This window comes from Triticum dicoccoides, chromosome 6B (genome assembly GCF_002162155.2).
Source record: "Triticum dicoccoides isolate Atlit2015 ecotype Zavitan chromosome 6B, WEW_v2.0, whole genome shotgun sequence".
NCBI lineage: Eukaryota > Viridiplantae > Streptophyta > Magnoliopsida > Poales > Poaceae > Triticum > Triticum dicoccoides.
In genome coordinates, this window is record NC_041391.1 from 239,327,469 (window position 1) to 239,342,091 (window position 14,623).

The following is a 14,623-nucleotide window of genomic DNA, read 5'->3' on the forward strand; positions in this document are numbered from 1 at the left end:
ACAAATTCTTCATGTGCGTTCTATTTGAAACTCGTTCAAAATCTTCACTGTGTCCTGTCAGCTGAAGAAATTGCGAACGGAACTTTAAAACTAATGTTATCCAAACTTTCGATTTTGCCGCTCAAACCGTCCCGTTTCCCACGATAGACTTATCTATTCACCCACGATCTAACATGATCTCCACTATTCAGTACGTGGGTGACACATGTCAAGCGAATGAGAAGGGCCAGGGGCCCGTTCGTCCTAAATCTTCGGGCGAACAGTTTTTCACTGCGACTATAAATACCCCTCACCCTTCCTCACTTCCTTTACTCCGCTCAACCGCTCTCTCCCGCACTCAAGATTCTCAAACCCTAGCGCTGCCGCTACTCCATCATCGCCGGAGAGGAAGATCTTCACTGCCTTGACCTCGTCGCCGTCGTACTCCCGCCGGCTGCGGAAATCTTCACTCCGCCGCTGCCGTAGCTGTCTTCCTCTGCCAAGTTAGGGCGTGGAAGATCTGAACTGACGAGCTTCTAATCTACTCTTCTCAGTTCGTCGTGTTCTTCAATTAGGGTAATTAAAAGTTACTTTTACTGCCCTCTTTGATTCAGTTTTTCTCCACAAAATCTTCAAAGGTGTTTTATTCTTCAAATTCTCACACACAAAACACCTCACAAATTATCTGTTCTTGATTCGTTTTCCTAAGCTTCATTTTCTTCAAGATTCCTCAATTGTGTGGACTGTAGATTTATACAACTCTGGAACCTAAGACAAAGTACGCTTAGTGAAATTCCTCAAGACTCATCTGGTCAAATTCCTCAAACTTGTTCATTTTGAAAACCTGCTAAGAACGCATATGACCTCTTCAAATTCCTCGCAACTGTACTCTGTTCGCAGGTACTCATGTCCGCTGCTGAATCACTAGGCTCTCATCAACTTAACTCATTTGCAGGGTTCCTTGAAGAAAAATTGCATACTTCTTCAGAGTGTTCAATTGTTCAAATTCCTCATCTGAAGAATATGGCTGAAGGTAAGAAACCGCAGAAAGGAGGAAAGAAGCCTGAGGTCATGACTGCTTTCGAGATCCTTGATGACATTTATAAGGACTATTGCACACCTGATGAGGCCAAGTTCAGCAAAGAGAACAAAAATCAGCGCAAGGTGCGCATTCAGAGGATTGAAAGGAGATGGGCAAGAGAATGGAGGGAGTACAGATATGTTACTCCAAAGTATATGAAGAAATTTGCTCTAAATCCTCCATGCCCAAGAGCTCCATTGGCACCTGGCCAAGTAGCTGATCCTACCAGCATCAAGCGTGGTGAGGATTTTCCTGAAGAATGGGCCAGGCGTCAAGCCAAGTTGGCTAGACAAGCCAAAGAAGCAGTGAGGAAATTTAATGAAGACTCTGTTGCTGCTGCTGCCACAAAGGCCTCTGACAAGCCTAGGAAATCTATGGAAAAGAAGCCCGCGCACAAGCCAAGTGCTTCATCAACTGTGCCCTCACGGCCAAGTTCCTCAGCAACGCCCTCACGGCCAGTATCTTCAAAGCCCTCACGACTAATTCCTCATGTTGGTCCTGCTCCTCCAAAGTCCTCAGTTGCTACGGCAAAGTCCTCAACACCTGTACATCTGGCTACATGCCGAAGGACTACAGGCATCTCCATTGCCTCTGGTGTCTTAGCAAGTTTCTCAGCTGCACCAAATTCTTCATCTGGCCCCACTCTGCTGGAGACAAAGGCCACTGCTGGACGAGGTCCTCGCCCTAGTCTGAAGGAGAAAAAAGTTGCTTTCCATGTGCCATCTGACGATGAAGCTGATGATGAAGAACTTGCAGATATCATCAGAGACAGGCAAGAAAGGGCTGCTAGAGCCAAAGGCACAAATGTGCCACTGCTTTTGGATCCTAAAGTGATCCTCGACTACATTGATCTCTGGCACAAGGATCCAGACACTCCTATGCCTGATTTTCATCTGAAACCTGGCCAAAGTCACGTGCTGACCCACTTCATCAATGAAGAAAAATGGAAATTTGAGAAGGCCAGGCAAATCAAGAAGGCTCAGTTCAGGAAAGAGAAGTACCTGAAGAACAATGTCGTCAAAATGACACCTGATGAACTCCTCAAGATCCAGTCTGAGATCAAAACACTCAGCGACAACTTCAATTCCTATTATGCTGATTGGCAAGGAGCCAAAGTCAGGTTTGTTAAACTGACCGAGAAGTTCACCAATGTTGCAGAACCATCGCAACATGAAATTCCTCATGTTGAAGGCTCTGCTCAGCAAACTGAAGAACATGCCAGCACCACTGATGATTCTCAGCTTGCTGAAGAAAATGCTAGTTCCAGAGCTGATGACTCCATCCCAGCTGCTGAAGAAACTGCCAGGGAATCCACTAGTGGTGCGCCTAAAGAAACTGAAGAAGTCAGGGCAACTGCATCAGCTACACCTGAGGAAATTCAACCAGATTCCTCAGCTCCTCCTGCGCCTACACCAACTCCTACCCTTCCATCTGCATCAGATGTGAGGAAGACCAAGGCTGCAGGGAAAGCTGCAGTGAAGAAAAGGAAAGCATCATCTGTTTCAGATTCTTCAGCTCCGAAGAAAATGAAGACTATGACCAGCTCTTATGAAAACCCTATTGATGTTGTTCGGATTTCCACCATGACATCAAAGGAACTTGTTCCTTATGGTGTAGAATATGTGATCCCCGGCGGATCTGATGAAGAACATCATTCTGCTGCTTCGTCAGAGCAGATTGATGAAGAAATTGAAGTGGATACGATCCCTTCAACTCCTGCTGCTTCCTCGCCCATGCCTCAGTTCACAGCTGAAGAGGCTGGCGTTGAAGAACTTGAAGACGAAGACGTGGACATTGGGTGCACCACGCCTGTGATGAATGATGACTTTTGGGAAAGTCAGCATCCAAATTCTCCACACTTCACCCCACTACAGCAAATACCTCAGTCCCCTGCACCAACTGTTCAAATGGGCTCTGAAGAAACTCAGTCTATGCATGAAGAAATTCCAGCCACTAGTGCTGAAGAAACTGCTGCTGCTGATACCCTGAACATGCAGACTGTCACTAAAGAGGAACCAGAAACTCCTCAGCCTGAAGAACCTGAGATTGTGATTCCGGAGATTGTGATGCAACTCACTGACACTCCTGTGCCCAAGCCAAAGGATCCCTTCTCAAAGAAGCAAAAGTTTAAGGCTGTTGATTTCTTCAACGAGCATGTGTTCTTCACTGATTATAATCCCTATGACTCTGCTCGCATAAGGAAGAGGCATTTCTGGACTGCTAGTCAAGCAAACTTCTATTCCTCTATACTATTCGACAAAGACAAAGTTTTCGAGCATGCACACATTCCTCACGTGGACATGGAATCTCTGTCGTGCTTCGAGCCTGTCCTCAGTGTTCTTCACGATGCTGGATTACTAAATTTTAGCACTGACATCTGTGATTGGAATGAAGAACTCATTCTTCAATTCTATGCAACGCTGCACATCACAGGAAATTCTGAAGCTGTGAACACTTGGGTGCTGGACTGGATGTCTGAAAATACTCACTACAAGGCACCAGCAACTGAATTGCTTCGTGTCCTTCCACTCAGTCCTCCCCTTGATGGTGCTCGTTGCATTTACAACGAACCTGAGCTTACAAATCATTACATGCAAGTACTGATGAAGCCTTTAAAGCCAGGGCAGGCCCCATGAACCAAATTCCTCGTCAAGGAGTTACTGTATGTGCCACGAACTGTCTATCGCATTCTGACAAAGACAATGAGTCCTATCAAAGGCCATGACTCAAATGATGAAGAAGTCGTTGGCATCATGAAGAATATGTTTTTCAACATCATTCATGGCGTTCCCATTAACTTCCATGATTTCTTCATGAGGACTCTGGCCAATATTGCTATGTCACCGTTTGAGCTAAAGCCTTATGCACCATGGATTATGAAATTCATCAGGACAAGGTCTTCACTCAATTATAAGGCTGATACTCTGAACCATGGCAGTTTCTTGCCTCCAATTGAAGTCCTCAAAAGGACATATTCCTCAGCTGATGACAAAGGCAAGGCAACTGCTATGATAGATGAAGGCATTCGTCCATTGGATGGTCAATTTCGTAAGGCTGCATCTTACTCCACCAATGATGACTCTGCCACACATGATTCTACCGCCAACACCTCTGCCAAGCAAATTCCTCAAGCAACAACACCCAGGGTGATGACTGATCGTGAGTTACTCCTCAGTCTTCATCAGAAAGTTGATCGCAATCACAAATGGGTCAAGCGTCAGTTTGGTTCAATTCTTCACAACATGACCTCAACCCACAATGCAGTGAGGAAGAACCAATACTACCTCCATGAAACCTTCAACCGTACCTGGGCTATTCTATCTCATATCTATAGTGCAGAAGATCTGAAGAGCATGGGTCTCAAGAAAGAATTTGACTGGTCTGCACCTCCACCGAAGAAATTCAAGAAGGTCAAGCTTCCTTCCTTGGAAGCCAGCTCATATTCTTCATCGCGCGCCACTAATGAAAATGAAGACTTGGACGACACTATGGAAGGCCCTACTACAACAACCAACCCCGACAACGCTGGCGCTCCTCCATCAACTTGATAATCTTCAGGGGCGTTAGTCCTCAGTTTCGATCCTTTTGGTCATTCTATGACAAAGGGGGAGAAATCTGAGTTAGTCTTCAAGCGGGTCAATTATATGGGCGTTTTTTTGTTAAGTTATAACTCTCGCTCTTCTGAAACTTTTATTGGATCGAGTTGTAATCTTAAACCCGATGGTGCTCTGATACTTTTGATGCGCTGTGCTCTAATTTTGCATGCTTATTCCTCGTTAATATTATTGCTCGCATGCTAAATCTCTTCAGGCACCATATTTCATCATGCATTTCAAATTCTTCATATTATATGCATGTATGAATTACAAGATATAGGGGGAGATCTCCATGATTCAACTCTTCAAGTGTGCATTGCTTCAAAAGAAAATTCCTCACTATGCACATCTTCAGGGGGAGTTCTTCTATATCTTGCAATCAAATTCCTCAATATCAGTACTTACACTTCATATGTTTATCCCTGTTGAAAACTTAACCTATATTGTCATCAATCACCAAAAAGGGGGAGATTGTAAGTGCATCTAGTGCCCCTTAGTGATTTTGTTGTATTGAAGACTTATAGGTTAAGGGACTAATGTGTTTATGAGTGTACACAGGTCTATAAGTCTATGAGGAGTTTGATATTTACAGAGAAAGTCGACCCCTAAAAATGAATATCTTCGACTGAAGATTTTGGTATTCCTGAAGACTTCCATGAAGACTTTGAAAGTGAAGAAATTGGTGTGTCCGTGAAGACTTGATATTCATGCGAGGAATATGAAGCTTGAAGACTTTTGTTTTCATAGTTTTGTTTTTATCTTTCTTGAGTCATAGGAAACACCGTACTGTTAAAGGGGGTTGACGAAATACTAAGGAAAAATTTCCCTGTGATGCTCAACTCAAAATCCTACACCTACCAATCCCTTCGAGTAAAGCCATTGGAAATCTCATACAGTTCAGTCAATTTCTTCAGTGACAAAGACGAAGTTCTTCTGGTCGCTGAGGAATTTGTTCTCACTGAGGAGTTAGGAATTCGCCAGTGCGGATTGCCTACACAGTGAGGAACATGATAGCCCTGAGGAATTTGAGAGTCAAATTTATGACCGTTGCTGTGCTTTGCGCCAGCTTTCCCAAAATATCTTATCCACATAACGGTCATATCATTGAAGGGCATTTATGTCTTATCATGTCGGGCTGCTCCATAGGCTATAAATAGCCGCCCCCTACAACCACTAGCTGGTTGGCTGCTCTGAGAGAAACTAACACTTGTCATTTGAGAGCAACCCATCCTCCGAGGACTTTGAGTGAAAATCATCGAGTGAGGAAAATCCAAACCCAAACACCCACAAACCCAAAGTGATTGAGCATCACTAAAGAGATTGATCCTGCGTGGATCCGACGCTTGTTACCTTTGAAGACTGTGCTTCTTCCAGACAGTTAGGCGTCATGGTCTAGAGCATCCAAGAGGAATTGTGGATCGCCGAGTGACCAAAGTCTGTGAAGGTTTGGAAGTCGCCTGAAGACTTACCACGAGTGATTGGATGGGGTCTGTGTGACCTTAGTTCAAGGAGAATACGGTGAGGACTTGGTGTCCTGAGCTGCATGCTCAGAGACTGGGTGTCTGGGACTGTGTGTCCTCAAGTTTAAATACTCAGCCGCTCCAACCAGACGTACAACTGAGACATCGGTTGGAACTGGTCTACCAAATCATTGTCTTCACCAACCTTACTGGTTCTATTTCCTCAACTCTTTCATTTCCTCATTACTGTGTTGAGTGATTGTTCATATCTGTGTTTGAAGACTTTGACTAAAGACTTTATCAATTTCCTCAGTTCAATTTCTTCAGTCTGTTTGTCTTCATCTTGTGTTATCCTGTGTTTACGCTTTCTGTACTCTGTGATTGTCTTCATTTCATCATGATGACTGTGCATGTCTTCTGTTATGCTTACTTCTGAGTACTTATTCCGCTGCAAGTAGTTCTTCGCTAAGGAATTTCCTCACCGGCAAATTCCTCAGTGAAGAATTCATAAAAATCGCCTATTCACCCCCCTCTAGTCGATATAACGCACTTCCAATAGGAACTTTGTATAAGTCATGAAGAAAGCAATAGCAACATACTAAATGATCAAGTGCTAAGCTAACGGAATGGGTCAAGTCAATCACATCATTCTCCTAATGATGTGATCCCGTTAATCAAATGACAACACATGTCTATGGTTAGGAAACATAACCATCTTTGATTAATGAGCTAGTCAAGTAGAGGCATACTAGTGACATTAAGTTTGTCTATGTATTCACACATGTATCATGTTTCCGGTTAATACAATTATAACATGAATAATAAACATTTATCATGATATGAGGAAATAGATAATAACTTTATTATTGCCTCTAGGGCATATTTCCTTTAGTAACTAGGGCTCGTTTCAGACTCTGAAATGCCTTGTCTGCCAATGGAGTCCAGACAAACACCGCTCCTTTCTTGAGCATATCATTCAGCGGTCGGCTGAGCAGACCAAAAAATTTGATAGATTTTCGATAGTATCCTGCCAGTCCTAGAAATCCTCTTAACTCTTTGACATTGGACGGTTGCTCCCAGTTCTGCACTGCCCGAACATGCTCTGGTAAGGTGGACACTCCATCCCCGCTGATCTGATGCCCTAGATATGCGATCTGATTTGTGGCAAATGTACACTTGGAGCGCTTGGCCACTAACTCGTTGTCTGCTAGCAGTTGCAGGACTTGACGTAAGAGAGTGAGATGTTGTTGAAATGTAACTGAGTGGATCAGGATGTCATCCATGAAAGCCAACACTCCTTTGCGCAATACTGGCAACAAGACAAAGTTCACAACCGACTAAAACATGCTAGGGCCTCCTGTAACCCCGTATGGCAGCACTCGAAACTGAAAGTGTCCTTGGTGGGTTGTGAAGGCCGTCTTCTCTTCGTCTTCTTCCACCAGACGTATCTGGTGGTATCCCGCGCGCAAGTCCAATTTGGAGAACCAGTGCGAGCCTGCAAGCTCATCCAACAATTCATCGATGACAGGTAGGGGAAAACACTTCTTCACTGTGATTGCATTCAGGTGACGAAAGTCGACACAAAGGCGCCATGTTTGATCCTTCTTCTTCACAAGTAGAACTGGGGAGGAGAAGGGGCTCACACTTGGAACAATCAACCCTTGCTTCAACATTTCTACGACTTGTTTTTCAATCTCAGATTTCTGCTCTGGGGTGTATCGATAGGGTCTGATATTAACTGGTTTGGTCCCTTCCAACAGCTGAATTTTGTGATCCCACACTCGATGTTTAGGTAAAGTGGTTGGTTCAGCGAACACTTGCTGAAACTCCTCGAGAATTGCCGCCACTGCTGGGTGCTGCTCCCCAGACTCCTGGCTGTTCACGGCATCTATCACACTACACAAAAGAACTACATGTGCCACTGCATGTTGCTCCTCTAGTTCCTGCAGCTGAGCAGCTGAAGTCTGTTCGACTGGTTGTAACTGAGGCTGCACACCGACAAGCTCAATCCATTGCTCATGATGCTGAAACTGCAACTGCTTCTGCTCCCAGTCGATCCACATAGGTCCACAGCGCTGCAGCCAGTCCATGCCCATAACAACATCATAGCAGCCCAACGATAACATCCGGAGGTCAGTTTCAAACACTTGCCCTTGCGTTGTCCACGAGCATCGAGGGATCATGCTGTCACATTGAAGAATTCCCCCATCAGCAATCTTAACAGATGAACAGTTGGTCTTCTGCACTCGATGAGGCATCGCAGCGGCCACTGCCTGACTCAGAAAACTATGAGAACTGCCAGAATCTACCAAGACCAAGACTTCCTTAGACTCAATCATCCCCACTAATCGAACTATGTGTGGTGTAGTCTGCCCTGTAGTGGCTAGTTTGGAGATGGACATGAGTACTTCGTCATCTGACTCTGCTTCTGGCTGCTCTTGATAGTGTTGGTCAGCTTGAAGGAGTTCCAGTAATTCTTCCACCACATGCAATTGGACCGTGGCGGCACACTGGTGGCCTTGGCCCCAGCATTCCCCACATTTGAAGCATAAGCCCCGTGCGCGACGATAGTTGCGGAGCGCGGCGACCGATCATCACCCGCCCGTGGACGGTCTGGTGGATTGGCCGCGTCGACGCCGCGTCTGTCTTCAGCCGCAATCGGCGCTCCTGGCACCGTAGCGCGAGCTGGTGGTGCTCTGAGCGCTATCAGCGGCCGAGCGCCTCCGCGCTGTACTGGCCCCTCCTGCCGATGGTACTCCCGCCTTGGCAACGCCTCCAGTAGCTCTTCCTGCATCGAAGCCAAAGAAAAAGCGGAGTCCAAGTCCTTTGATTGATGAAGAACTACACTAGCCCGAATTTCGTGTCTCAATCCTTCCAAAAATTGGGTAGTGAAAAACACATGATCAAATGAAGGATTATGTGCAAGTAACTGGTGCATGAGTTCCTCGAATTGCAGCATGTAATTGTGCATGGTGCCTGTCTGATGCAGTGCGCGGAACTGACGAAAGTGAGCTTGATACTACTCCCAGCCAAATTTTCCGCATAGTGCCGCGCACAATTCCTCCCATGACATCGATTCGCTCTGTGACTCATGCAATTGCAACCAACGGGCCGTGTTGCCGGTGAAGTGAAGGGTAGCCACACGCACCCAGAGATCTGAGTGAACACCATAGACTGAAAAATACTTTTCGCAACGAGTTCGCCAGAATTGGGGATTTTCTCCATCGAAGGGAGGAAAATCCAGTTTGGGCAATGACCAACTAAACGGAGTGGAGTGTGGTGCGGGCGGCTCGATCACTGTCGTATGGTTGGTAAGGGAGGAGGAAGGCCCGGTCAAGAACGTACCCTTGACCGGAGGCAGCAGATGGGTGGTGACCACGCCATATGTCTGGCCCCCGGTGTCGTCGATCTCGCCGCGGCCTCGTGGCCCGTGGTGGTCGGGGGCGCTCATAGTTGTCGTCGCCGCCGGTCACACCACCGTGTCGCCCTCCGGGATAGGATCCGGAGGCGCCGCCAGGGTCGGGTGAAGGGCGATGCGCCCCACTTGGGTACGCAGCTCATCCACTTGTTGCTGGAGATGGGACACCGTCGGCCTCCAAAGTTCCAACGACGTCTGGATCGCGTCGAATCGGGCCTCGCTGGCCACTCTGCCGTCGTTGACCGATTTGATGAGCACGGCGAGTTGCTCCTCCATCTCCGCCGTCTTGAGTGCTTGTTTGGTGTGGTAGACTGGACCTCTGATACCAGATGTAACGTGCCTTGCTCGTGGCGGATCTGGGTGGCGAAGGGAAGGGTGGAAGATGGGGATCTATTGCTTAGAAGGGAAGGAAGGAGTTCTGCAGATCAGCTCCGATACAAGTCGAGTACAAAATGCATACCCACTCCCACACACACGCTAGACTATATGTAGCGGCCGCCAGTTGGCATCCGTATCCAATCGTTGCGCATCTCCTCGTCACGCCTTGTCCACATAGTTGTCGACTGGGTCAATGGTTCCTTGACTTGGGCCGGCCTGGCTCCGGGGCCCATCGTCAGGTGGCTCCAGGGTGGCCTTGACAAGGCCTCTCACAAGCCGCTACGGCCTAGGTAGAACGTGACAGGGCTAAACTGTTGGTCACTCAGACAAATGACCCACAGTACTAGTACTGAAAACAGAAGAGCCTCATAAAAGTCATGAGTGACTAAGGTGCATTACAAAATCCATAAACTTGACGGCATAATCCCAAGTTTAGAGTTACACTGATCTCATCCGGCTGTCGGTCGACCGCTACCAACCACGCGGATCTCGGGCAGCAGGAGCCGGCCTGCGAAGCTCGCTCTCGCCGTGGGCGAAGCGGCAGCCGTCGCCATAGGTGCAGGATCCTCTGGCGAAGTGCGCGCACAGCCTGGTCTTGACGCCGTTATATCGCCCTCCGCCGGGCACCGGGAGATGCTCCCAGACCATGGCGCTGGCGTGCTTGATCTGCTCTGGCGTGCCCTCCAGCTCCACGTTCTTCAAGCCGGCGTCCCGCTCGTGGTCGCGGATGCGCAGCCTGGCGCCGCTGGCCCGGGATATCTCCTTTATGGTCGCTCCGCCCCGCCCGATGACGGCGCCTGCGAGGGACGCGTCCACGCTGATCTTGGCCGTCGCCCAAGCGCCGAAGCTCGCCGGAGCTGCGTTGGGCGGCGTCGGTGCTCTGAGTGCATGGTCGCCGGTGGGGCTTGGTTGGTCCATGCCCATGGGTGGCGGCGTTGGATTGAGCCTGGCAAGCTCCTCCGCGCCTTGTGCTGGAGCTGGAGCTGGGCCACTCGGGATGCTCGTTTCAGCGACGGCCTGGGAGCCGCCCGGGATGTCGTGGATGAAGTGGCAGTTGGAGCCAAAGCGGCAACCTGCGGTGCTGCACGATGGGGAACAAGAAAGTGATCAGATCCCGTATTGATGCCGAAATCAGGGAAGCTGGTTGTTCAGTGACTAGCTGAGACACTACAATCACAATGCAAACAACAATGTTCTACTATAATACAAATTCGGCAAGCTTAAGAGCCATCGAACCCATCCATACAATCCAACTCGCCCATCATGTTCATTTAGCGCTGTCCGAGAAAGGGATTACCTGAAGAACCTGACGCATGGCTTGGATTTGCTTCCTGCGCCTGCTTCAAACGCCTCCGGCTCTGTTACACCAAAACAATCGGTCATGCGGTTCCAAGTTCATACGACAGTACTGTACTATATACAGCATACGCGTCGTAGAATGGATCTGGAGACGAAACGAGCAAGCCTTGGCTCGCTCACCTCGGTTTCGCCGAGGCAGTTCCTGATCCCCTAGGCCTCCAGGTGCACCTCCAGCCGAGCGGGCGGCCAGAGTTTGGGAAGGAGCCCACAGTGCCGCGTCATCGGGGTGCTTGGACAAGTCGGCGTCGGCGGGCAGCAGCTTGCATGCCTCCAAGCTGCCGACGGCGAGCAGGAGCTCCCTCGAGTACGTCATCCTCTCCATCCGCCTCGCGATGACGGCATCCCTCTCCTCCTCCTCCCTTGCAACGACCGGCCGGTCAGATTAATCGCATAAGTTGGGAAGGAATTAACGACGCGCATGCCTCCGTCAGTCGGCAGACCGCACGACGGTCGCTGTACGAACGAACGAGCGTACCTCGGCATAGTGGCATCATCACGAGGCGCCGAGGGCGAGCTCATCTCGCCGGCGGCGGAAATTTTCAGCCTAATACATTTACTGTGGTTCACTGAATCTCTCCGCGATACTCCGGGGGTGGGGGAGGCCAGTGGACGTACGGCCGGCGACGCCCCTCCTATGCTGCCATGCTGGGGATACTGGTAATTGAAGCGATTGATTAATGCGAACGAGGCGTCGATTGTGACGTTGATCCATGCATGGCGACGATTGGCTGGTGCAACTGCTTCAACCGCTGCATGCGCGAGATGTAGCGAGCTTCTTCAACTCCCCATGCTTATTAATGTGGGCAGAGCACAAACGTTGAGACGCAGACCAAGAGTCTGAGCCTCTGAGGTAGTAAATCGTGTTGCTGGTCAGTGTTGCGACTCTGCGACTCAACATGTCTCCCCCGGCCTCGGCAACGTCACTGGGAGGTTCAGGTTTCAACATGAAAGTTCAGAGGCCGACTTGGAGTACATCAAGTTCAAGTTCAGGTTTCAACATGAAAGTCCAGATGCCGACTTGTAGGAAATGAAACATGTCAAGCTTTCAACTAATAAAACCACAAAAGGCCGATAGAAGTCATGACAGATATGAAAATCCATAAAATCGATGGCATTATCCCAAAGACAATCAGAGAATAAATCTTCAGCCTTCAAGGGTTCACAGTTACACTGACTAATGGGTGGGTAGATCAACCTCACGCGGCAGCCGACTTGCGCAGTTCGTTTTCGCCGTGGGCAAAGTGGCATCTGTCGCCAAACGTGCACGATCCTTTCGTGAAGTTGTCGCACAGCTTGGTCTTGAAGTTCCTTCCCTGCCCACCGGCGCCGCCGCGGTGATATCCTCCGGCCAGGTTCTCACTCGGCGGAGGGGTGTTGGCGCCGCCGCTGATCCTGAAGAACAACTCCCTGAGCATGGCGCTGGCGTTGTTGATCTGATCAAACGTGCCCTCGAGCTCAATGTTTTTCAAGGCCTTGTTTGATTCGTGGTCCCGGATGGCCAGCTTGGCCCCGGTGACTCGGGATATCTGCTTTGTGTTGACTCCATCCCGCCCGATGATGCCACCTACGAGGGACGCATCGACACTGACCTTGGCTGTGGAAGAAGCCCCGAAGCCTGCTGGGGTGGTCATGGCAGGGCTCGGCATTGCCGGAGGTCCAAAGTGACCGGTGGGCCTTGGTCCCATATGGGGTGGCATGGAATTGTTGATGAACGTGTGTTTGCCGAGCTCCCTCTCACCATGCGCAAAGTGGCACTTGTCGCCCCATTTGCATCCCTCCGCAGTGTTATACTTGTTGCACAATTTAGTCTTGACAGTTGGTGTAGGGGGGCCATCTGGAACAGCAGATCCTGTGGGCATTCTTCCTTGGGGATGTGCAAATGCTTGGCCACCCAGGTTGCTCATCTTTGCAACAGCCTGCTGGCCACCGGGGAAGTAATGGAGGAAATGGCAACCCTCGCCAAAGGGGCAACCAGCAGTACTGCACAAACAGAATAAGATGTGGGTAAGTAACTTAATTAGCAAAACAATTCATTTAAGCACAACTGATATTGACTAGGAGGATTTAGGCATGAGAGTTCATAAGCCACAGGGCTCATGAATATGATTACAGGTGTTGATAGCATCTGAACAACAATAAACATTCTAGGGCAAACTTTGCTGAACCCAGGAGACATTGTGGAGTACAATCCAAATGGACAGAAGAAAAGTTCTACAGTGACTGATGTTCTGATATTACAGTGAACTAATCTACATTTTTAATGTTTATTGATAATAATCATTTCTTTCGGTTGGCTCATTCTGCATCACCAAATCACAAGCAGTTTGGAGGACAAGAAACTATTCATGTGTGTTTCAGCAAAAGAAAAAATGAACAGTTCCATAGTCAACATTGTCAGTTTGGTCAAAGTACTTAAATATTGATGTTTGTTGAACGTCTATTTCAGGAAAGCTCTTTTACGGATCATAAGTTCAAATTTTGTTACTCCCTCATGATTAAGTATCACAAGCTTGTGATGCTTCAGTGACTCAACAAGAAACTGTTGATGGACATATAATTTAAACCATACAGTAAGACTATTCATGCATGTACCAAATGTTAGAATAAATAGTATATATCAAAAAGGATATGTGTGGCAGAATTTCAGGTGTCCAACTCATATATTCAATCTTCGTTTCTCTCAATTTGATAAGAGGCTGTATCATGATATTACTGGCTGGTTGTTCGTCTGAAAAGCAGTTACATATCCTTATACTGTTCTTGCACTCTCACATATTCAGAAGCGATTTTGCACAACCCATGCACATTCCAACTTTTACTCCAGTGGAAGTTCTTAAAGCATCAGAAGATGCAATTTTGGAGATGTAAAAATTTACATCTCCAAAAAAGAGACAACTCCACCAGATGATGGAAATTGGTGATGTAAAAGTGCAACTCCAATACATGATGCAAATGGAGATGTAAAAACTAGAATTGGGGCGGCTGAGCGGCGGCTGCCGAAACGCAGCGTTCGAATCGGGGCGGCTGCCGAAATGCAGCGTTCGAATCGGGGCGGCGGCCGCGGGGCAAAAGTTGTGCGACGGGGCGGCGGTGGGTGTAGGGGCTAGGCAGTGGCTTGGTGGTGGCGGATGAGCGGCGGTGACAGCGGAAACGGCGTCGGGGATGAACTGGGCGGCGGCGGTGGAGCGGCGAAAAATATGGTCGATTCGCAGCGTGCGGGCAGAGTGGCGGTGCGGTGGTGGCTAGGCGGGTGCTTGGCGGTTGGGTGGTGGCTGCAGCGACGGTGGCCGGGACGAACCGGGCGGCAGCGGTGGAGCGGCGGAAAATACATCCGATTCACGGTGTGTGGGAA

General features: G+C 48.6%; 2 protein-coding genes across 2 annotated transcripts; both read right to left on the reverse strand.

The window, feature by feature from the left end:
* Positions 1 to 10,376: 10,376 nt before the first annotated feature.
* Positions 10,377 to 11,584, reverse strand: LOC119321889 (zinc finger CCCH domain-containing protein 14-like). Its single transcript, XM_037595405.1, has 3 exons — positions 11,392 to 11,584; positions 11,210 to 11,270; positions 10,377 to 10,993 (listed from the first exon to the last, which is right to left on the reverse strand). The coding sequence occupies exons 1-3, from the start codon at positions 11,582 to 11,584 to the stop codon at positions 10,384 to 10,386; spliced, it is 864 nt and encodes a 287-aa protein (XP_037451302.1). The 3' UTR covers positions 10,377 to 10,383.
* Positions 11,585 to 12,467: 883 nt separating this feature from the next.
* Positions 12,468 to 13,255, reverse strand: LOC119323698 (zinc finger CCCH domain-containing protein 14-like). Its single transcript, XM_037597401.1, has one exon. It carries the CDS (start codon positions 13,173 to 13,175, stop codon positions 12,468 to 12,470), a length of 708 nt encoding a protein of 235 aa, XP_037453298.1. The 5' UTR covers positions 13,176 to 13,255.
* Between the last annotated feature and the right edge of the window lie 1,368 nt (positions 13,256 to 14,623).